The sequence below is a fragment of the Oncorhynchus clarkii genome, chromosome 11 (genome assembly GCF_045791955.1).
Source record: "Oncorhynchus clarkii lewisi isolate Uvic-CL-2024 chromosome 11, UVic_Ocla_1.0, whole genome shotgun sequence".
Classification (NCBI taxonomy): Eukaryota; Metazoa; Chordata; class Actinopteri; order Salmoniformes; family Salmonidae; genus Oncorhynchus; species Oncorhynchus clarkii.
In genome coordinates, this window is record NC_092157.1 from 4366576 (window position 1) to 4390905 (window position 24330).

At 45.0% G+C, this 24330-nt stretch overlaps 1 protein-coding gene across 1 annotated transcript in view; it reads left to right on the top strand.

Annotated features, from left to right (window-relative positions):
• LOC139420584 (transient receptor potential cation channel subfamily A member 1-like) overlaps nucleotides 1-20214 on the top strand; it is a 67740-nt gene extending 47526 nt beyond the window's left edge. Inside the window, exons 14-29 of the mRNA XM_071170770.1 lie at nucleotides 322-436; nucleotides 1049-1215; nucleotides 1931-2021; nucleotides 2442-2501; nucleotides 2787-2885; nucleotides 3208-3278; nucleotides 5812-5971; nucleotides 9320-9420; nucleotides 9858-10019; nucleotides 10168-10297; nucleotides 12774-12956; nucleotides 14536-14604; nucleotides 14913-15018; nucleotides 17241-17251; nucleotides 18318-18433; nucleotides 19947-20214. Coding sequence (XP_071026871.1) covers nucleotides 322-436; nucleotides 1049-1215; nucleotides 1931-2021; nucleotides 2442-2501; nucleotides 2787-2885; nucleotides 3208-3278; nucleotides 5812-5971; nucleotides 9320-9420; nucleotides 9858-10019; nucleotides 10168-10297; nucleotides 12774-12956; nucleotides 14536-14604; nucleotides 14913-15018; nucleotides 17241-17251; nucleotides 18318-18433; nucleotides 19947-20148 — 1843 coding nt within the window. The 3' untranslated portion in view covers nucleotides 20149-20214. The remainder of the gene's footprint in view (nucleotides 1-321; nucleotides 437-1048; nucleotides 1216-1930; nucleotides 2022-2441; nucleotides 2502-2786; nucleotides 2886-3207; nucleotides 3279-5811; nucleotides 5972-9319; nucleotides 9421-9857; nucleotides 10020-10167; nucleotides 10298-12773; nucleotides 12957-14535; nucleotides 14605-14912; nucleotides 15019-17240; nucleotides 17252-18317; nucleotides 18434-19946) is intronic.
• Nucleotides 20215-24330: the final 4116 nt, after the last annotated feature.

A 24330-nucleotide genomic window follows, 5' to 3' on the forward strand; every position in this document is an offset into this window, starting at 1 on the left:
TAGCATACAATGTCCTGCTACACAACCGACAAAGATTAGGGGATTCCGTGAGACTTACTCCCCATCCTCCCTCAAGATAGGGAGACCCTGGGAAGTACTCTCAGTGACCCCAGCCAAGGTCGGCACCGACAGTTGGTTTTTAAGATGCTATTATAGACATATTGCACAGACTATGGTTATACATAATTCTAATCAATTTCATACGATTATATGGCTTCAGGGTGGATTATTCTAGTCATTTATATAAATTCCATCAACAGTCTGTCTGTCTGTCTATTCCTCAGTGTTGTCTGTCTGTCTGTCTGTCTGTCTCTTCCATAGTGATTACAAAGGGAGGACCTGTTTACACCATGCAGCGGCAGAGGGGTACACCCAGACCATGAAGATCGTCCTGGCCACCAACATCAAACTACTGGACAAGCTGGATGAGGATGGGGTTCGGACAACCTCTATGTTTCATTCAGACAACCTCTATGTTTTATTCAGACAACCTCTATGTGTCATTCAGACAACCTCTATGCTTCGTTCAGACAACCTCTATGCTTCGTTCAGACAACCTTAAATGTGTCATTCAGACAACCTTAATGTTTTATTCAGACAAACTCTATGCATCATTCAGACAACCTCTATGCTTCGTTCAGACAACCTCTATGCTTCGTTCAGACAACCTCTATGCTTCGTTCAGACAACCTCTATGCTTCGTTCAGACAACCTCTATGCTTCGTTCAGACAACATCTATGCTTCGTTCAGACAACCTCTATGTTTCAGGACAAATCAATTTTGTAAACATAATTCCGTTTTTAGCCAATAAGTATACAAAATAAAACTAAACACAAAACAAAACAATCATGATATGTAGCCTAGCCAGACATTCTATCAGCAATAAGCTGATAATAACCTCTTTGGAAACCAAATTATTATTTTTCAAATGCTTTTATTCTTCAGATACTTCTTAATGAATGAATGGATAAACGTGCCTGGTGATGTGTTGGTTCGTTGATGATTTGAATTCACAAATCGTGTTGTTGTTGTTGTTGTTGTGATCAGAGCACTGCGCTGCACTTGGCAGCCCGGGAGGACCACGTAGCAGCGGTGAGACTGCTTCTCCAGAGAGGGGCGGAGATCAGCCTCAACAAGAACCACGCCTCCTTCTTCCACGAAGCACTGCAACATGGGAGGAAGGATGTGATTAACGCCATCATCGACAGTGACAGGTCAGTCCAGAAAACGAATACTTCATTGATCCAGTCCACGGACATTCTTCTACTTTGTACACGACCCTCTTTCAAAAAGATAGAGGTTGGAACAGGGGGCAGCCACGGTGCAGTGGGCAGTGTTAGGGGACCAATGGGTTAGTCCAGTGGGCTTAGGGTTGCGAAACTCTGGTGATTTAACTCCCAGGTTTTTCTTTAAAAAATTCCTAGCTGGAAGTTTCCTGGAATTAATAGGGAATAAGAAGGAAAATCCATAGTCCTCTAAACGGGATTTCTGGAAAACCTGCAGGTTTTGGGAATGTTACTGGGATTTTACAACCCTAGTCTAGTGGTCCTTAACCCCTCTCTGCATGGGTTTCTCCTGATCCAATCACAAGGAGAGGATCACAGACTTGGGATTTTACAACCCTAGTCTAGTGGTCTATTAACCTTTCTCTGCCATGGGTTTCTCCTGGTCCAATCACAAGGAGAGGATCACAGACTTGGGATTTTACAACCCTAGTCTAGTGGTCTATTAACCTTTCTCTGCCATGGGTTTCTCCTGGTCCAATCACAAGGAGAGGATCACAGACTTGGGATTTTACAACCCTAGTCTAGTGGTCTATTAACCTTTCTCTGCCATGAGTTTCTCCTGGTCCAATCACAAGGAGAGGATCACAGACCCTCCAGATAAAGACATGTTCGTGTGTATGTGTTTGTTGTTTATGTTTTACAGATGTACTCACATCCTGAGTATGTTCAAACGTGATGCTGGCCGTCGTTGTCCAGTGTTGGACCTGGTTGACATGCTGCCAGAGTCTTGCAAGGTTTGCTCCAACTTTCTTGGTAAAATAGGGGTTGGTGAGGATACGTTTGTGCCTCAACTTTTTTTTAAGTCGGTGAAGGAATCAAATCAAATCAAATCTGATTTGATTTGATTTGATTTTGAAGGGAGAAATATATTGAGAAATGAGAGCAACATGTAGCCTACTGTATTTTACAAAATAACATTTGATTTGATTTAAAAGGGTGTCCTGAGAACTAATATATTATATCACCCATGTCATTGCTGAAAACTAGAAGTTCAAGTTTTCAGTCAACTTAGTTGATAAAATAAGGGTTCATGATAATATGCTTGTGCATAGACTGTTACAAATATATAAACGTGGAGGAAAATCCCAAGTGGCCATTAGTTCAACCAGGAGGTTAACCAGGTGATTTCACCTCATCTCCCTGTACCTGTTCAGTACCTTCTGGATCGCTGCATTAGAGAATCAGACGACGATACCAGAAGTCCTGACTACCATGTGAGTATATTCCACCATATGCACTTAATACTAGGGAGGCAAAATGACAGTTCACTTTTACACAAAAATTCCCTGGTTTTACAGAAATTTTGGTTGGAGGATTCCCTATTTCCCTTGCGTATTCCCTCTAGATTCCACAAATATTCCAGGATTTCATGGAAAACCTGAACAATTTTGGGAAAGATTCTGGAATTTTGCAAACCTACTGTACAATTTCAGTAAAACAAATACAAAAATATGAACGTTTCTTACAATTTCAAATGCTGTATTCTTTCTTTTGTGTAGATCGACTACAATTTCCAGTGGCTTCAGGCTCCAATAGCACTGACGAAGCATGCAAAGGTAGACAAAGGCCTGAAGATCCAGCCTCTGGCCACTCTGAATGTAAGAACACTACGAATACATTAGACACATTTTTTTTTAACCTCAGCTTCTATTGTAGATTTAGTGTAAAAGCAAACCTGTACTGTTCAGAACAGTGAGCTCCTGCGGCAGCGAGAGTTCTAACGAGAGCGGGGTTTCAGCTCTCTGTAAAACAGCCTGGTGAAGGTCTATTGGGACAGAAACGTTGGTGTACAAAATATCCATTAGCTGTTGGAAGCATCAAGATCACCAGTGTGCTAGAGTTAAATGTTTTAGTAAGAGAGAGATTATTTTTAACATCCAATGATCCAAATACTCACCAACCTTTTATTCTCTCTCTCAGGCCATGGTGAAATACAACCGCATAGAGCTCCTCTCACACCCCGTCTGCAAGAAATACCTGGAGATGAAGTGGTCAGTATTTAGAGTAATCTAGGACCCTATTCCGTATAGCAAAAGGGTTGGAAACTAAATTATTTCACAATCATTTCATTTTAAACGGAACCATAATTTGTTAAGTTCCTTTCCGGCCAGCAAAATAAAGTTCTGAACCAGTTCGAACCACCAAAAAAGTTTATAACCTGTAAAATCGTGTTTGTTTTTGAAAATTTTGCCCATTAAACTACTTCACCAATCAGTGCGGATCGAGCACGTAAGCTAGTTGTTTACATGTGTGATGGACAAACTATTGTAGCCTATGGTGCAAGATGAGAGCGATATTGGATTGAGGGGGAGGCTTGAAGCGCTGGGCACCTTGTTATGACATGCATTATCTGAATTAGGTCCAGAGCATTATATCTAGGAGGAGTGGCTTGTAAGGAGGAACTTTGAATATCCTGTGAGCTAGCTAGCTAACAAGCTTGTGTGTGCAGAGCGGCACCAGAATTAAAAACACATCTCACCTTTTTGTAAATAAACTAGGCCTATAGTATCCTTAAATACCATTGAAAATGTTAATCCATTCTTCTCTAGCTAATAAAAAATCTCTCCCCATCTTCTGAATCACAATTCTAATGTCAGTACAGTATTCTACGCTTCAGAGGGGGGAGGGGCTACAGTAGTCTACGCTTCGGAAGGGGGAGGGGCTACAGTAGCCTATGCTTCAGATGGGGAGGGGCTAGAGTAGTCTACGCTTCGGAAGGGGGAGGGGCTACAGTAGCCTATGCTTCAGAGGGGGAGGGGCTACAGTAGTCTACGCGTCGGAAGGGGATGGGCTACAGTAGCCTATGCTTCAGAGGAGGAGCCGCTAGAGTAGTCTACGCTTCGGAAGGGGGAGGGGCTACAGTAGCCTATGCTTCAGAGGGGGAGGGGCTACAGTAGTCTACGCTTCGGAAGGGGGAGGGGCTACAGTAGCCTATGCTTCAGAGGGGGGGGGGGGGGGCTACAGTAGCCTATGCTTCAGAGGGGGAGGGGCTACAGTAGCCTATGCTTCAGAGGGGCAGGGGCTAGAGTAGTCTACGCTTCGGAAGGGGGAGGGGCTACAGTAGCCTATGCTTCAGAGGGGCAGGGGCTAGAGTAGTCTACGCTTCGGAAGGGGGAGGGGCTACAGTAGCCTATGCTTCAGAGGGGGAGGGGCTACAGTAGTCTACGCTTCGGAAGGGGGAGGGGCTACAGTAGCCTATGCTTCAGAGGGGCAGGGGCTAGAGTAGTCTACGCTTCGGAAGGGGGAGGGGCTACAGTAGCCTATGCTTCAGAGGGGGAGGGGCTACAGTAGTCTACGCTTCGGAAGGGGGAGGGGCTACAGTAGCCTATGCTTCAGAGGGGCAGGGGCTAGAGTAGTCTACGCTTCGGAAGGGGGAGGGGCTACAGTAGCCTATGCTTCAGAGGGGGAGGGGCTACAGTAGTCTACGCTTCGGAAGGGGGAGGGGCTACAGTAGCCTATGCTTCAGAGGGGGAGGGGCTACAGTAGTCTACGCTTCGGAAGGGGGAGGGGCTACAGTAGCCTATGCTTCAGAGGGGCAGGGGCTAGAGTAGTCTACGCTTCGGAAGGGGGAGGGGCTACAGTAGCCTATGCTTCAGAGGGGGAGGGGCTACAGTAGTCTACGCTTCGGAAGGGGGAGGGGCTACAGTAGCCTATGCTTCAGAGGGGGAGGGGCTACAGTAGCCTATGCTTCAGAGGGGGAGGGGCTACAGTAGCCTATGCTTCAGAGGGGCAGGGGCTAGAGTAGTCTACGCTTCGGAAGGGGGAGGGGCTACAGTAGCCTATGCTTCAGAGGGGGAGGGGCTACAGTAGTCTACGCTTCGGAAGGGGGAGGGGCTACAGTAGCCTATGCTTCAGAGGGGGAGGGGCTACAGTAGCCTATGCTTCAGAGGGGGAGGGGCTCACACACACTGGCAAAGATGTTTAACTTGCAGGCAGACACTGGCTTCGCATAGGAGCTTTGTTGCATTTTTTGTGTGAGTAGAAAAAAATGCCTGGAACGTTTTACTTTATTTGTATTTAACCTTTATTTAAACAAATTGTTATTTACAATGACGGCCTCCAAGAGGCAAAAGGCCACCTGCGGGACGAAGGCTGGGATTAAAAAATAAAAATGTAGGACAAAACATGCATCACGGCCAGAGAGACGCCACAAAACTACACAAAGAGAGACCTAAGACAACAACACAGCATGGCAGCAACACATGACAACACAGCATGGTAGAAACACATGACAACACAGCATGGTAGAAACACAACATGACAACAACACGGTATCAAAATAACAAGGTAGCAGCACAAACTTGGTAGCATTAAATAATGTTGTTGACCAGTTCAAAAGCCTTTAAAAATAACATTTCTGTTCCAGAACGGATCACTTTCGTTCCAGGTTCCGTTTCTGTTCCTTGAATCTTGTTCCAGTTTTCGATTCTGTTCCCTGAACCGGTTCCAACCCCTGCTAAACAGTACACTGATTTCGACCAGGGCCCATTAGGCTTTTATGATTCTTCTATTTCCTAACTCCAGGGTGGCCTACGGGAGCGCTGCCCACCTTCTGAACCTGTTCGTGTACCTGCTGGGTCTGCTTCCTCTCACCCACCTTATAGTGAGCCTGAGACCCAGCCTGGACTACACCGGCCCTGACAACACCACAGCTGTCACCATGGTGCCCATTTCCTTCAGAGAGGTACTGTACAGTAATACTGGCTGCATGGCTGTCAAATGCCAGGTGCTGTGGGCTCGGCTGTAATGGTGTGTGTGTGTGTTAGGAGAAATTGTAATGAAAGGAGCAGATGCTTTGTGTTATTAACAAACAGAAGAAAGCGAGTGCATGGGGGGTGAGACCTTGCCATAATGGATTGGCTAGTATCAATTTACGAGTGGGAATAAAAATGACATTCTCACACCGTGCCTTCGTATAGGTCTAGTGGTCAAGCAGTTGAACGGAAGTGATTTGCATTATGCATTCGCTAGTATACGCTATGTAAGCAACACATTGCTATAGGCAAGGTTCTCAAACTTGGTCCCCGGGACCCAAAGGGTCGCACATTTTGATGTTTTCCCGAGCACAACACGTCTGATTCAAATAGCCTAATCACCATCATCATCAAGACTAGGGCATACAAAACTAAATGTGCACCCCTTGAGGTACCCAGGACCACGTTTTGGGGAAATGCTGCTATAGAAAGTATAGTCAAAGTTGCAGGTCGTTGAATTGATTCATACAGTACATTACAACTGTCTCTAAGCAGTGCACTGTATAGGGAATAGGGCGCCATTTGGGATGCAATCGGGGTGATGTCATCACACATCTCTCATTCCCCAGAAGGAGGAGGATACAGTCATGTGACCTTGTTGACCAGATCGTTGTCTGGGTCCGAAATGGCACCCTGTTCACTATATGGTGCACTACTCTGGTCAGACCCATAGGTTTCTGGTCAGGGCCCGCAGGTCTCTGGTCAGACCCATAGGTTTCTGGTCAGGGCCCGCAGGTCTCTGGTCAGACTCATAGGTTCCTGGTCAGGGCCTGCAGGTCTCTGGTCAGACCCATAGGTTCCTGGTCAGGGCCCGCAGGTCTCTGGTAAGACCCATAGGTCTCTGATTAGGAACCGCAGGTCTCTGGTCAGACCCATAGGTCTATGATTAGGGCCCGTAGGTCTCTGGTCAGACCCATAGATCTCTGGTCAGGCCCCATAGGTCTCTGGTCAGGCCCCATAGGTCTCTGGTCAGACCCCATAGTTCTCTGGTCAGGCCATAGGTCTCTGGTCAGGCCCCATAGGTCTCTGGTCAGACCCCATAGGTCTCTGGCCAGGCCCTGTAGGTCTCTGGTCAGGCCCCATAGGTCTCTGGTCAGACCCCATTTGTCTCTGGTCAGACCCCATAGTTCTCTGGTCAGGCCCCATAGGTCTCTGGTCTCTGGTCAGACCCCATAGGTCTCTGATTAGGGCCCACAGGTCTCTGGTCAGACCCCATTTGTCTCTGGTCAGACCCCATAGTTCTCTGGTCAGACCCCATAGGTCTCTGGTCAGGCCCCATAGGTCTCTGGTCAGGCCCCATAGGTCTCTGGTCAGGCTCCGCAGGTCTCTGGTCAGGCCCCATAGGTCTCTGGTCTCTGGTCAGGCCCCATAGGTCTCTGGTCAGACGCCATAGGTCTCTGGTCAGGCCCCATAGGCCTCTGGTCAGGCCCCATAGGTCTCTGGTCTCTGGTCAGACCCCATAGGTCTCTGATTAGGGCCCACAGGTCTCTGGTCAGACCCCATAGGTCTCTGGTCAGGCCTCATAGGTCTCTGATTAGGGCCCACAAGTGTCTGGTCAGACCCCATAGGTCTCTGATGAGTGCCCACAGGTCTCTGGTCAGACCCCATTGGTCTCTGAATAGGGCCCGTAGGTCTCCGGTCAGACCCCATAGGTCTCAGGTCAGGTCCTGCAGGTCTCTGGTCAGGCCCCATAGGTCTCTGGTCTCTGGTCAGACACCATAGGTCTCTGGTCAGACCCCATAGGTCTCTGGTCAAGCCCCATAGGTCTCTGGTCAGACCACATAGGTCTTTGGTCAGACCCCATAGGTCTTTGGTCTCTTATTAGGGCCCACAGGTCTCTGGTCTCTTATTAGGGCCCACAGGTCTCTGGTCTCTTATTAGGGCCCACAGGTCTCTGGTCTCTGATTAGGGCCCACAGGTCTCTGGTCTCTGATTAGGGCCCACAGGTCTCTGGTCTCTGGTTAAGGCCCACAGGTATCTGGTCTCTGATTAGGGCCCACAGGTCTCTGGTCTATTATTATTCCCCATAGGTCTCTGGTCTCTAATTAGGGCCTACAGGCCCACAGGTCTGGTTGAATGTATTGCACCATAAAGGGAACACAGCAGGTGTGCCTTTAGACAAGTTTTGTAATTTTCCACCTAAAATATTTTGTGATTATTTGATATTGTTATTTTATGTAGCTGACTGCCGCAGCAGAGAGTTAGTTCACACGCATCGTCGCTGAAGAGCGTACCACACACAACGCAGCAATGTCATGTTGTCTGCAGTGGTTTGTACATCGTATTTGCTATTTCTAATTGCTACTAACTAACCTTTTTGCATCGCTATGTATCTTTTACCGGAAAACGGTTTCATTTTGGGACCTTCTTCCCTTCATTTCCTGTATAAAGTACAACCAGGGACCAAACACCAGCCCTGCTCTCGCTACTGTCTCTTCTTCCGCTTTGCATAACTAACTTTACATGCCGATAGGCATATAGAACTTTAGGCCGTCCCCTCGCACATACCCGGGCGCGAACCAGGGACCCTCTGCACACATCAACAACAGTCACCCGCGAAGCATTGTTACCTATCGCTCCACAAAAGCCGCGGCACTTGCAGAGCAAGGGGAATTACTACTTCAAGGTCTCAGAGCTAGTGACGTCACCGATTGAAACGCTAATTAGCGCGCACCACCGCTAACTAAGCTAGCTACTTCACATCCGTTACACTCACACCCCTTTTGACCTTCCTCCTTTTCCGCAGCAACCAGTGATCCGGACTCTATCAACCTTCGAACCAGCTCCTTCTCCCACCAAATAAAACTGTGGCATCAAGCTCCAGTTAAGGGCATAATCGTGACCAGAGTTTACCCCACGAGGTCACACATGCTCAATTGTGACCCATCTCCACTGCTGTGGCAGTCAGCTACGTAAAATAATCGCAAATGTTTGAGGTGGAAAAGTACTGTACACATATCCTGACTCAAAACCAATGGTACTTTTTTACAACAAAAAAAATTGCTAATTTGGCCGTACGCTTTCGATAAAACAATGAATCTGTCCACAGTTTGCTGATTTGTGAACCGGGTATTCACTGACAACAGAGCAGAGTTCCAATAACGTGTCACATGACCCGTTGTTTTTTGTTACAGCTGTCTCCGTCCTGAAATCCAGGGAGAGAGAGGGGGGGGAGAGGGCAAACTCCACGGAACTAGTTGCAATACATGGAATCACTTGGAAGTTTATTTGATTTTGGGTAAACTTCTCCTTTAAATCTGACAACCTTTGACCCACAGCAAGGTTCCTTCCTGTCCGGCTGCATGGTGATGGTGCTGGTGATGAACATTTATTCCATGGGGAAGGAAGTGACGCAGATGTACCACCAGGTAGACCTTCAGTAACGTCTCCAGGAAGACATACAGACGCGTTTCTCGTGATGGATCAGAGAGGGGGGGGGGGGGGGGTCTCTTATTTAAACGTGTTATCACAGTACAAATGTGCCAAAATAGGAATTTTACAACTTTAACGATACAGGTTACTGGTGACTGCTGCTAGTTACTATTTATTGTTGTCGTCAAGAAGAGTTATAACGCTTTTATAAAGAAACCGCTGGTTAAACAGTGATATATTGTCAGTTCTTCCATGTGTGATCAATTGGGCTAATACAACATCCCCAAAAATATATTTTCAATAGGCTTCATCATTTGAATTCTCACTTAACTTAGGTAAAGTTGTGTTTGTCTTGCAATAAAGTCAATTGAAGGCTCATTCTAAAAATGTAGAGTTTCAGACGTGTACCTGACATTCTCTTGTTTTCTCTCAATAGCGTTTGAGTTACTTCAAGGATCCCTTTAACTATCAGGACTGGACCGTGGCCATCTTCTCTCTTCTCTTCGTCATCCCCCTGAATTTCAACGTTGAGGGGTCTTGGTACTGGCAGGCTGGGGCGATGGCAGTCTTTCAATCCTGGATTAGCTTCCTCTTCTATCTGCAAAGGTTTTTACCAACTGTCCGAACAATGTAGCTGACATTCCTCGGGTGTAGACTGACAATAAAAAAAACTATTTTACTTCGTTTTTTGAATATTGTAAGTAGTGCACATATCAAATGTTATTCAAATCCTTCCTGTGTTTCCTCTTGCCAGGTTTGAGCACTTTGGGATTTACGTGGTGATGTTTAACGAGATTGCGAAGACATTGTGGAAAATCCTACTGCTTTTCTTCTTTCTGATGCTGGCGTTTGCCTTGGTGTTCCATGCCCTCATGCTCAATCAGGTGAGAAGAGACATCACAAACAGTGGTCCTTGGTGTTCCATGCCCTCATGCTCAATCAGGTGAGAAGAGACATCACAAACAGTGGTCCTTGGTGTTCCATGCCCTCATGCTCAATCAGGTGAGAAGAGACATCACAAACAGTGGTCCTTGGTGTTCCATGCCCTCATGCTCAATCAGGTGAGAAGAGACATCACAAACAGTGGTCCTTGGTGTTCCATGCCCTCATGCTCAATCAGGTGAGAAGAGACATCACAAACAGTGGTCCTTGGTGTTCCATCCCCTCATGCTCAATCAGGTGAGAAGAGACATCACAAACAGTGGTCCTTGGTGTTCCATGCCCTCGTGCTCAATCAGGTGAGAAGAGACATCACAAACAGTGGTCTTTGGTCTTCCATGCCCTCGTGCTCAATCAGGTGAGAAGAGACATCACCAACAGTGGTCCTTGGTGTTCCATGCCCTCGTGCTCATTCAGGTGAGAAGAGACATCCCAAACAGTGGTCCCCATTTTAAATAACACAACATTTGTTTTTTAAAGTCAACTGCCCTTGGAAAACCAACTTTTCTCCTTTTGAAAGCCTATGTGGCATCGATAGGAGTCAGAAACATTGTTCTAGTGGCTCTTACTATCTAGCCGTAGAAATACCATCCAGATAGGATTAGGGCTGTGGCATGCACAACATTTTGACAGCCGGTGATATAGCCAAGACCTTCACAATTAACCCAATATGTATTTCAGACAGGTCTAAAGAAGCATGATATGAAGAAAATGTAATCTATTTCAGAAGAACAGAATAACATACTCTGAGTTGTCCTTATGTTAGGTCCTGATCTGGCTATTCCATAAGGCTTTGGGCTACACTCATTAATTTAGCAGACAAGATTTGCTTAGTGTTCCTAGGCATTATTTTAAAGTATGAAAAATACAATTGAACAAAGCTGAATAAAAGGATTCCCCCCTTTTTTAAAATTTTCTTCTAAAATGACAAACCCAAATCTAACTGCCGTTAGCTCAGGCCCTGAAGCAAGGATATGCATATTCTTGGTACCATTTGAAAGAAAACTCTTTGATGTTTATGACCATTTGAAAAGAATGTAGTTGAATATATCACAATAGATCTGGTAAAAGATAATACAAAGAAAAAAAACAACCGTTCTTTTGTACCATCATCTTTGAAATGCAAGAGAAAGGCCATAATGTATTTTTCCAGCCCAGGTGCAATTTAGATTTTGGCCACTAGATGGCATCAGTGTATGTGCAAAGTTATAGACTGATCCAATGAACCATTGCATTTCTGTTCAAAATGTTGTTTTAAGACTGCTCAAATGTGCCTAATTTGTTCATTAATAACTTTTATTGTTCAAAAGTGTGCACTCTCCTCAAACAATGGCATGGTATTATTTCACTGTAATAGCGACTGTAAATTGGCCAATGTAATTTGATTAACAAGAATTTAAGCTTCATGCAAATATCAGACATGTCTGTGTCCTGGGAAATGTTCTTGTTACTTACAATCTCATGCTAATCGCATTAGCCTACGTTAGCTGTCCCGTGGAAGGGACACCGATCCCAAAGTTATATGGTAGAAAGGTTATTTCCTCCAAACGATTTGAGGAAGTGCGCACATAAGGCTATTATTATGTGTTGAGTGGTTAACAAAAACATAGGTACTCCTGTATGCTTAATTGAGAGTTATTTATGTAACTTTAGTTGTTTTACAAACATTGGGCTATATGTTAAAGATTTTTAATACATTGTAAGGCTCCATGATGCGATAATTTGAAAACAGTTGCTTGAAAGGCATGAGCTCTGGTTAGTTTTTTTGCCCGGGCTGCACACACAACATCAGTCTCTCATCCACAATTTGGCAGAATTTCCTCAGCGGCATCCCATTTGTGTGGCCGTAATGCACCCTAAAAAAATCCATGCCTTTTGTGGCCAGTGGCCGTTGTGCCCTTGGCCCGGAGTGCTGCGTTATCATAGTATAGCCAGCTGCAGCTATCACCAAGCTATGCTAGCTAGCTGCTGTCAGCTTGGCTAAACACAAGGTCCGTACAGGCTTTAGCTTACACATAGAACTGACCATCTTGAGGTGGCAGGTCAGTCAGGAGGGGAGAAGTCCTCAACTTCAAAACTTCATTCTCTCCATAGAAAAGCTAGTTTAGTTTACCTCACTGTACCTACTACTGCCCTTCATTGTGATTGAATGGCAAAGACACACCCAAGAAACCCCCATATCTAACCACACCCCCAAGACAACTCTTGTTTGATTTCAGTCATGGCTGCTATCATTTCTTAATGAGCATTGGTGAAAAACAAGGCCAAATCAGGGCCAAATCAGGAAGGCCTACATAGGTAATTTGTCATTTTAAAAAATCAACAAAGATATCTGAGATGGAACTAAGATCTGCTTATGTTTTAAGTCCTCTGCCATGTTCCATGTCATCCCATTTCTCTTTCTCTCTTTTGTTGTTTCAGAAAGAGTTTGAGCGACTGGACCTTTCTGGGGTCCAGATCTTTGTGATGATGGTTGGAGAACTGAATTACCAAAGCAACATTCTGGACATATACCTAGACAACAAACTTCCATTTCCCTTCCTCACTTTCTATATGTTTGTGGTGTTTGTCATCCTCATGCCGATCCTGCTGATGAACATGATGGTAAGCATCTCCATGATCTAAAGCGTGTCAAACTCATTCACTGGAGGGACGAATCTCTGAGGGTTTTCACTCCTCCCTTGCACATGATTGGAACTCCCCTCACCTGGTTATCTAGGTCTTAATTAGACACAAATTGAAAGAAAATAATTAAAAACCAGCACACACACACACAACCCATCCATAGAATGACCTTGACACCCCTGGTCCATCTCAACTGTCCAAAATGGCTTCCTCTTCTTGTCTCCTTACCTTAGATCTGTGTTGATGAATGGAAGGAGATGAGGCGAGAAAGCTACTTCAGATTATTGAAATGCAGCCCCACATTTCACAGGAAAGATGGTTCTTATTTGAGTGTGTATGTCACGTCCTGATCTGTTTCACCTGTCCTTGTGATTGTCTCCACCCCACCCCCCTCCAGGTGTCACCCTTCTTCCCCATTATCCCCTGTGTATTTACACTTGTGTTCTCTGTTTGTCTGTTGCCAGTTCGTTTTCTTCTCCAAACCTACCAGCGGTCTTGCCTATGTTCCTGTTTTTCCCGGTTTTGACCATTCATGCCTTTCCTGAGCCTACCTGCTGTCCTGTACCTTCTCACCACTACTCTGGATTATCGACCCCTGCCTGCCTTGACCTGTGGTTTGCCTGTTGCTGTAATAAACATTGTGTCACGCCCTGATCTGTTTCACCTATTCCTGTGATTGGCTCCACCCCCTCCAGGTGTCGCTTATTATCCCCAGTGTATTTATCCCTGTGTTTCCTGTCTCTCTGTACCAGTGTATTTATCCCTGTGTTTCCTGTCTCTCTGTACCAGTGTATTTATCCATGTGTTTCCTGTCTCTCTGTACCAGTGTATTTATCCCTGTGTTTCCTGTCTCTCTGTACCAGTGTATTTATCCCTGTGTTTCCTGTCTCTCTGTTCCAGTTCATCTTGTATGTTTTCCAAGTAAACCAGCGTTCTTTTCCCCGTTCTCCTGCTTTTTGCTATTCTCCTTTTTCTGGTCCTCCCAGTTTTGAACGTTGCCTGTGTTCTGGACTCTGTACCCGCCTGCCTGACCATTCTGCCGGCCCTGACCACGAGCCTGTCTGCCACTCTGTACCTCCTGGACTCTGATCTGGTTTTGACCTTTAACCTGTCCACAACTATTCTCTTGCCTACCCCTTTTGGATTATTAAACATTGTAAGACTCCAACCATCTGCCTCCTGTGTCTGCATCTGGGTCTCGCATTGTGTCATGATACATTGTTACTTCGACATAGTCTGCAATTGGGTCTTACCTTCGAACCTGATAGTGTTGTAGGAAGGTTTATTGTGATGTGTCCTGTCCTGGAGGCAAAACTGAGCTATTTCGACTAGGTGGGCCAGCTGCAAAGTCAAGATTGTCTATAATGTAAAAATGTAAACAAATGTTAATAAAATAGCTTTTTTGTAATCATTTAAGGTTAAGGTTAGGCATTAGGGTGTGCAGTGTGGTTAAAGTTAAGGTTTGTATGACTTTGTGGCTGTGCCAGCTAGTGACCACTCTGCAGAGTTGCCTCCAGAACAACATTCATGTCTAAAAATGCTAACCTACGTGTTGTAGATCGGTTTGGCAGTCGGAGACATCGCTGAGGTAAAGAGAACCGCAGGTCTGAAGAGAATAGCCATGCAGGTGTGTAGCTGACACTCATCCTTTTGTTAAGATAACATTACAGACACCATACATAACATCTATTGGATTCTTGTTCAGTGTGTTGCATATTTCCTCAAAGTCCTCAATTTAGAAAATTCCTTTAGACATTCGTCACTGAAGTGTATTGTAAAGTTGTTCTGATTGGGTCAACATCCCTTCCTCATCATACTGTACCCAATCATAGACCTACAACTATTCCCGAAACATTTCTTAAAGTCCTCAATATAACAAAATGCCATACTTGCTGATTTTGTTGACTTGAAGGCATTGATTTATTTCCATGTCAGATCGAGCTCCACACCAATCTGGAGGAAAAGATGCCGTACTGGTTGTTGAAGAGAGTGGACCAGTCATTCTTCACCATCTACCCCAACCGCAAGTGCTCCAAGGTGGGTATGACTCCTGTCGGTAATATATCTCTAATTCCCAGCTTTTCCAAAAATACCGATTAAAAAATTCCATGAATCAGGAGTGAATAAGCAGGAAATCCAGAATCCTTCAACCAGAAATTTGGTCAAGTTACCGTCATTTTGCAACCCTCTACCTGGTGCGTTCCACTGATGTGGTGGTAAGAAAGACACAAAACAAGCTGATCCACATTTGAGGTGAATAAATCAGTGCTCCCTGTGTTTTCAATGCGTTTTTACACTCGAAAGAACGAAAGAAAAGTACGAAAGAAAAGTACGAAAGAAAACATTCGTGAAAACATCGGTCACCTATCATCCTACTGGGGAAAATGAAACAGTCCTCAGCTTCTATCATCCTACTGGGGAAAATGAAACAGTCTTCACCTTCTATCATCCTACTGGGGGAAATGAAACAGTCTTCACCTTCTACCATCCTACTGGGGAAAATGAAACAGTCTTCACCTTCTATCATCCTACTGGGGAAAATGAAACAGTCTTCACCTTCTATCATCCTACTGGGGGAAATGAAACAGTCTTCACCTTCTACCATCCTACTGGGGAAAATGAAACAGTCTTCACCTTCTACCATCCTACTGGGGAAAATGAAACAGTCTTCACCTTCTACCATCCTACTGGGGAAAATGAAACAGTCTTCACCTTCTACCATCCTACTGGGGAAACTGAAACAGTCTTCACCTTCTACCATCCTACTGGGGAAAATGAAACAGTCTTCACCTTCTACCATCCTACTGGGGAAAATGAAACAGTCTTCACCTTCTACCATCCTACTGGGGAAAATGAAACAGTCCTCACCTTCTATCATCCTACTGGGGAAAATGAAACAGTCCTCACCTTCTACCATCCTACTGGGGAAAATGAAACAGTCTTCACCTTCTACCATCCTACTGGGGGAAATGAAACAGTCTTCACCTTCTACCGTCATACTGGGGAAAATGAAACAGTCTTCACCTTCTACCATCCTACTGGGGAAAATGAAACAGTCTTCACCTTCTACCATCCTACTGGGGAAAATGAAACAGTCTTCACCTTCTACCATCCTACTGGGGAAAATGAAACAGTCTTCACCTTCTACCATCCTACTGGGAAAAATGAAACAGTCTTCACCTCTACCATCCTACTGGGGAAAATGAAACAGTCTTCACCTTCTACCATCCTACTGGGGAAAATGAAACAGTCTTCACCTTCTACCATCCTACTGGGGAAAATGAAACCGTCTTCACCTTCTATCATCCTACTGGGGAAACTGAAACAGTCTTCACCTTCTACCATCCTACTGGGGAAAATGAAACCGTCTTCACCTTCTACCATCCTACTGGGGAAAATGAAACAGTCCTCACCTTCTATCATCCTACTGGGGAAAATGAAACAGTCTTCACCTTCTACCATCCTACTGGGGAAACTGAAACAGTCTTCACCTTCTACCATCCTACTGGGGAAAATGAAACCGTCTTCACCTTCTACCATCCTACTGGGGAAAATGAAACAGTCTTCACCTTCTACCATCCTACTGGGGAAAATGAAACCGTCTTCACCTTCTACCATCCTACTGGGGAAAATGAAACAGTCCCCACCTTCTATCATCCTACTGGGGAAAATGAAACAGTCTTCACCTTCTACCATCCTACTGGGGAAACTGAAACAGTCTTCACCTTCTACCATCCTACTGGGGAAAATGAAACCGTCTTCACCTTCTACCATCCTACTGGGGAAACTGAAACAGTCTTCACCTTCTACCATCCTACTGGGGAAAATGAAACAGTCAGACACCCCCAATAAAGGAGTGGTTCTGCAGGTGGTGACCACAGACCACTTCTCAGTTCCTATGCTTCCTGGCTGATGTTTTGGTCACTTTTGAATGCTGGCGGTGCTTTCACTTTAGTGGTAGCATGAGACGGACTTCACAAACCACACAAGTGGCTCAGGTAGTGCAGCTCATCCAGGATGGCACATCATTGCGAGCTGTGGCAAGAAGGTTTGCTGTGTCTGTCAGCGTAGTTTCCAGAGCATGGAGGTGCTACCAGGAGACAGGCCAGTACATCAGGAGACGTGGAGGAGGCCATATGAGGGCAACAACCCAGCAGCAGGACCGCTACCTCCGCCTTTGTGCAAGAGCACTGCCAGAGCCCTGCAAAATGACCTTCAGCAGGCCACAAATGTGCATGTGTCTGCTCAAACGGTAAGAAACAGACTCCATGAGGGTGATATGAGGGCCCGACATCCACAGGTGGGGTTGTGCTTACAGCCCAACACCGTGCAGGACGTTTTTCATTTGCCAGAGAACACCAAGATTGGCAAATTCGCCACTGGCGCCATGTGCTCTTCACAGGTGAAAGCAGGTTCACACTGAGCACATGTGACAGACGTGACAGTCTGGAGACACCGTGGAGAACGTTCTGCTGCCTGCAACATCCTCCAGCATGACCGGTTTGGCGGTGGGTCAGTCATGGTGTGGGGTGGCATTTCTTTGGGGGGCCGCACAGCCCTCCATGTGCTCGCCAGAGGTAGCCTTACTGCCATTAGGTACCGATATGAGCTCCTCAGACCCCTTGTGAGACCATATGCTGGTGAGGTTGGCCCTGGGTTCCTCCTAATGTAAAACAATGCTAGACCTCATGTGGCTGGAGTTTGTCAGCAGTTCCTGTAAGAGGAAGGCATTGATGCTATGGACTGGCCCGCCCATTCCCCAGACCTGAAACCAATTGAGCACATCTGGGACATCATGTCTCGCTCCATCCACCAACGCCACGTTGCACCACAGACTGTCCAGGAGTTGGCGGATGCTGTAGTCCAGGTCTGGGAGGAGATCCCTCAGGAAACCATCTGCCACCTCATCAGGAGCATGCCCAGGCGTTGTAGGGAGGTCATACAGGCACGTGGAGACCACACACACTACTGAGCCTCATTTTGACTTGTTTTAAGGACATTACATCAAAGTTGGATAAGCCTGTAGTGTGTTTTTCCACTTTAATTTTGAGTGTCACTCCAAATCCAGACCTCCATGGGTTGATACATTTGATTTCCATTGATCATTTTTGTGTGATTTTGTTGTCAGCACATTCAACTATGTAAAGAAAAAAGTATTTCATAAGAATATTTCATTAATTCAGATCTAGGATGTGTTATTTTAGTGTTCCCTTTATTTTTTTGAGCAGTGTATTATACACACATATAAACAGTATATACACAGTATACTGTATATAGTGTGTAGATAGGACTTACTGTGGTTTGGAGAAATCAATGGTTCTTTGTTCTTTCTTTCAAAAGGCCTCAATACTTAATTTCTGGAGTCAAGGAGAAGCAAACGAAGTGCAGACTCGTCTAATGACCAACTCATCAAATTCAACCTCTGTCGAGTCTGAACTACGCAGACAGAAGTACAGGTATGTCACACACACACACACACACACACACACACACACACACACACACACACACACACACACACACACACACACACACACACACACACACACACACACACACACACACACACAATCAGGGATCTGGAGTGTTTTAAATGGTGCGTGAGCTGCCTCTAGTGGTCTTATGTAAAAACCAGTGCCACTCTGTTAGATAGACTAGAGACGCAGCACAGGGAGATTTGACCAATTGTTAATTTTTACATTCTGCCCGTTTTTTAAAGCAACTCAAATTGTAAGACAGTGCTCAACAGTAACATACTAAGTGCATATATGTTCTTAACACTAAGAGTAAGCAGAGCAACATGGAGAGCCTCCCTACTGTAACTAAGCAGAGCAAGAAGGAAAGCCTCCCTACTGTAACTAAGCAGAGCAACAAGGAGAGCCTCCCTACTGTAACTAAGCAGAGCAACAAGGAGAGCCTCCCTACTGTAACTAAGCAGAGCAACAAGGAGATCCTCCCTACTGTAACTAAGCAGAGCAACAAGGAGAGCCTCCATACTGTAACTAAGCAGAGCAACAAGGAGATCCTCCCTACTGTAACTAAGCAGAGCAACAAGGAGATCCTCCCTACTGTAACTAAGCAGAGCAACAAGGAGATTCTCCCTACTGTAACTAAGCAGAGCAACAGGGAAATCCTCCCTACTGTAACTAAGCAGAGCAACAAGGAGATCTTCCCTACTGTAACTAAGCAGAGCAACAAGGAGATCCTCCCTACTGTAACTAAGCAGAGCAACAAGGAGATTCTCCCTACTGTAACTAAGCAGAGCAACAGGGAGATCCTCCCTACTGTAACTAAGCAGAGCAACAAGGAAATCCTCCCTACTGTAACTAAGCAGAGCAACAAGGAGATCCTCCCAACTGTAACTAAGCAGAGCAACAAGGAGAGCCTCCCTACTGTAACTAAGCAGAGCAACAAGGAGAGCCTCCCTACTGTAACTAAGCGGAAACATTGAGAAGCCAGTCAGACTGATAAAACCAAACATGTTTCTATATTTTCCAGACTGAAGTAGAGATATCCAGTGGGTAAATATCTATATAATCCCATACAGACTGAAGAGGTATCCAGTGTGTATATATCTATATAATCCCATACAGACTGAAGGAGATATCCAGTATGTATATCTCTATATAATCCCATACAGACTGAAGGAGATATCCTGTATGTATATCTCTATATAATCCCATACAGACTGAAGGAGATATCCTGTGTATATATATCTTTATAATCCCATACAGACTGAAGGAGATATCCAGTATGTATATCTCTATATAATCCCATACAGACTGAAGGAGATATCCTGTGTATATATATCTTTATAATCCCATACAGACTGAAGGAGATATCCAGTATGTATATCTCTATATAATCCCATACAGACTGAAGGAGATATCCAGTGTGTATATCTCTATATAATCCCATGCAGACTGAAGGAGATATCCAGTGTGTATATCTCTATATAATCCCATACAGACTGAAGGAGATATCCAGTGTGCTGGAGAAGCAGCACGACCTGATGAAGCTGATGATCCAGAAGATGGAGATCACATCGGAGGCAGACGAACATGACGGGCCCACAGAGGTCAAAGGTTACAGGCAGAGGTCAAACTGGGGCCAAGCCAAGGGCTCCAACTGGATCCCGCTGATGAAGGTCCTCGAGCGCAAGCACGTTTGAGTCCTTCAATTTACTGGTGACTAGGGTTGCAAAATTCCATTTTGTCGGTTTTCTAGGAATCCTGGGTGGAAGATCCCTGGGATCAGAAGGGAGTAAACAAAAGATCCAGAAACCTCCAACCAGGATTTGTGAAAACCAGGGAAATTTTTAGGAAAGACCAGAATTGTAAATCCTCATTCATGACCATCAACAAAATGATAAGAATATTTAAAATATATAAAATTTTCATTTTTATATATACAATACTTGAACTGATATTGTTTTAAAAATTTACTGTAGGATACTATGATTAGCATGAATGACTTCATCATTGGGGATACTATTTCTGATGCACTTTTGATTGGTTAATTATGGATCTATCTCTCTCTCTCTCTCGCTCTCTCTGCAAACACCATACTTGTATTTCTCAATGTGTTCATAGATTATTGTGTGCACGTAATAATAATTGCATGTGATTGAAATGATTTGAATAGTGTATGTATAGTGTATGTATATTTTATAACCTGTCTGAAACATACTGGAACTGCATGGTTGTATTTTGGGTGGAACCATTAAAAATGGTCAAATCGTCCCCATACATTGTGCTCATGCCTCTCCCTAATATCAATATGCCTTGTCCATTACTGTCCTGGTTAGTGATTACCGTCTTATTTCCCTGTAGAGCCTCTAGCCCTGCTCAATATACCTTAATATGCCATGTTGTTCCACCTCCCACATATGCGATAACATCACCTGGTTTAAACGTCTCTAGAGACTATAACTCTCTCTACATTACTCAACGCCTAGGTTTACCTCCAATGTACTCTCTTCCTACCATACCTTTGTCTGTACATTATGCCTTGAATCTATGCTATCGTGCCAAGAAACCTGCTCTTTTTACTCTCTGTTCCCAAACGTGCTAGACGGCCAGTTCTTTAGCCGTACCCTTATCCTACTTCTCCTCTGTTCCTCTGGTGATGTAGAGTTTAATCCAGGACCTGCAGTGCCTAGCTCCACTCCCACTCCCCAAGCCCTCTCATTTGTTGACTTCTGTAACTGTAAAAGCCTTGGTTTCATTAATGTTAATATTAGAAGCCTACTCCCTAAATTTGTTTTATTCACTCCTTTAGCACACTCTGCCAACCCAGATGTCTTAGCCATGTCTGAATCCTGGCTTAGGAAAACTGCCAAAAACCCTGAAATTTCCATCCCTAACTATAACATTTTCCACCAAGATAGAACTTCCAAAGGGGGCGGTGTTGCAATCTACTGCAGAGATAGCCGGCAGAGTTCTATCTTACTATCGAGGTCTGTACCAAAACAATTTGAGCTTCGACTTCTAAAAATTCACCTTTCCAGAAACAAGTCTCTCACTGTTGCCGCTTGCTATAGACCACACTCTGCCCCCAGCTGTGCCCTGGACACCACATGTGAACTGATTGCCCCCCATCTATCTTCTGAGCTCGAGCTGCTAGGTGACCTAAACTGGGACATGCCAGTTAACACCCCAGCCATACTGCAATCTAAACTTGATGCCCTCAATCTCACACAAATTATGTATGAACCTACCAGGTACAACCCCAAATCCGTAAACACAGGCACCCTCATAGATAAAATCCTAACTAACTTGCCCTCCAAATACACCTCTGCTGTTTTCAACCAAGATCTCAGCGATCACTGCCTCATTGCCTGCATCCGTAATGGGTCTGCTGTCAAACGACCACCCCTCATCATTGTCAAACGCTCCCTGAAACACTTCAGCAAACAGGCCTTTCTAATCGACCTGGCTGGGGTATCCTGGAATGACATGGACCTCATCCCGTCAGTAGAGGATACCTGGGTATTCTTAAATAAGCATGCTCCATTCAGAAAATGTAGAACCAGGAACAGATATAGCCCTTGGTTCACTCCAGACCTGACTGCACTTGACAAGCACAAAAACATCCTGTGGCGTTCTGCATTAGCATCGAATAGCCCCCGTGATATGCAACTTTTCAGGGAAGTTAGGAACCAATATACATAGGCAGTTAGGAAAGCTAAGGCTAACTTTTTCAAACAGAAATTTGCATCCTGTAGTACAAACTAAAAAAAGTTCAGGGAAAAATTGAAAAACCTTGCACAGTCAAGAGCCCAAATCTGTCTGAGATCAGACAAGCCTTTAGCTACACCATCCTACTGTACACCTCCTTTACCAAGCCCTACTCTATATCCACTGTGCTAACAGACTAGCCTTCAGTTACACTATCCTACTGTACACCTCCTTTACCAAGCCCTACTCTAAACCCAACATGCTAACAGACTAGCCTTTAGCTACACCATCCTACTGTACACCTCCTTTACCAAGCCCTACTCTATATCCAGTATGCTAACAGACTAGCCTTTAGCTACACTATCCTACTGTACACCTCCTTTACCAAGCCCTACTCTATATCCACTGTGGTAACAGACTAGCCTTTCGCTACATCATCCTACTGTATACCTCCTTTACCAAGCCCTACTCTATATCCACTGTGCTAACAGACTAGCCTTTCGCTACACCATCCTACTCTACACCCCCTTTACCAAGCCCTACTCTATATCCACTGTGCTAACAGACTAGCCTTTCGCTACACCATCCTACTGTACACCCCCTTTACCAAGCCCTACTCTAAACCCAATGTGCTATCAGACTAGCCTTTAGCTACACCATCCTACTGTACACCTCCTTTACCAAGCCCTACTCTAAACCCAATGTGCTATCAGACTAGCCTTTAGCTACACCATCCTACTGTACACCCCCTTTACCAAGCCCTACTCTATATCCACTGTGCTAACAGACTAGCCTTTAGCTACACCATCCTACTGTACACCCCCTTTACCAAGCCCTACTCTATATCCACTGTGCTATCAGACTAGCCTTTAGCTACACCATCCTACTGTACACCCCCTTTACCAAGCCCTACTCTATATCCACTGTGCTAACAGACTAGCCTTTTGCTACACCATCCTACTGTACACCCCCTTTACCAAGCCCTACTCTAAACCCAACGTGCTATCAGACTAGCCTTTAGCTACACCATCCTATTGTACACCCCCTTTACCAAGCCCTACTCTAAACCCAACATGCTAACAGACTAGACTTCAGTTACACCATCCTACTGTACACCTCCTTTACCAAGCCCTACTCTACATCCACTGTGCTATCAGACTAGCCTTTCGCTACACCAGCCCACACCCCTTGGCGCTCTCCCAGGCCCACTCTTAACCCAACATGCTAACAGGCTAGCCTTTCGCTACACCAGCCCACACCCCCTGGCTCTTACCCAGCCTGGCTCTGAAGTGTGTGAGAGAGTAGTAGCACTCAACAACTGTGTTAAAGCTCGGGAATTATACCGGATTCTCACACTCACATACCCCCAAAACCAAAAGTGGTTCACACACAAAGTAGGCAAATAAACAAAGATGTGTCTTTGGCAATTGTAATGAGTTTTCATCAGGAAAATATTTCCCTCTACAGTGGGAAATGCTCAACATCTGCATGTCTCTTTGTCAGTCCCCCTCGAACCAACCTGACCCTTAAACACAGAGTGAGTCCTCAAACTGGGATTGCTTGGAAACCTGGGAATTTTAACTACTAAATCATTTAAAACTACACCAAAAATAGTTTGGTGAAAGTGTAATACCTGCATCTTAAAATTAACAACTTAAACCATTTAAATCTTGTCTCTAATACAGGACGACTTTGATTCAAATGAGTTGCAGATATCCTGCGCACTGATTCCATGGCGATGACATTTAAAGAATCATCCGTTCTCTCTTAGGGCTGTGCGTTTAGCTGTTGTCACACATCATTCGTTCTGCAGCTGTGAAACCACCTCGGTGACCATGGAAACCCAAGAGTCGGTTGGGGAAGAAAACACAAAATGGCCACAGCTGATGTCATAGCCTGGGAATAGCACCTGTCTCCTCCATCTATCAGCCACACTACTGTGTGGACGGACTGGGGGCTGTGTCCCAAATGTCACCCTATTCTGTTTTACAACTACCCTACGATCGATAGGGTTCTGGTGAAAAGTGGTGCACTTTGTAGGTAATTTGAGATGCACAAAAAGGGCTTCGATAGAGAGGTCACAACCTCTGAGAGACCATTGTTGATGGACAAATGTTAAAATGTCCCCTTCAAGCCGGGATTCCCAAAACAATACGCATGCAGTCATCCATTAT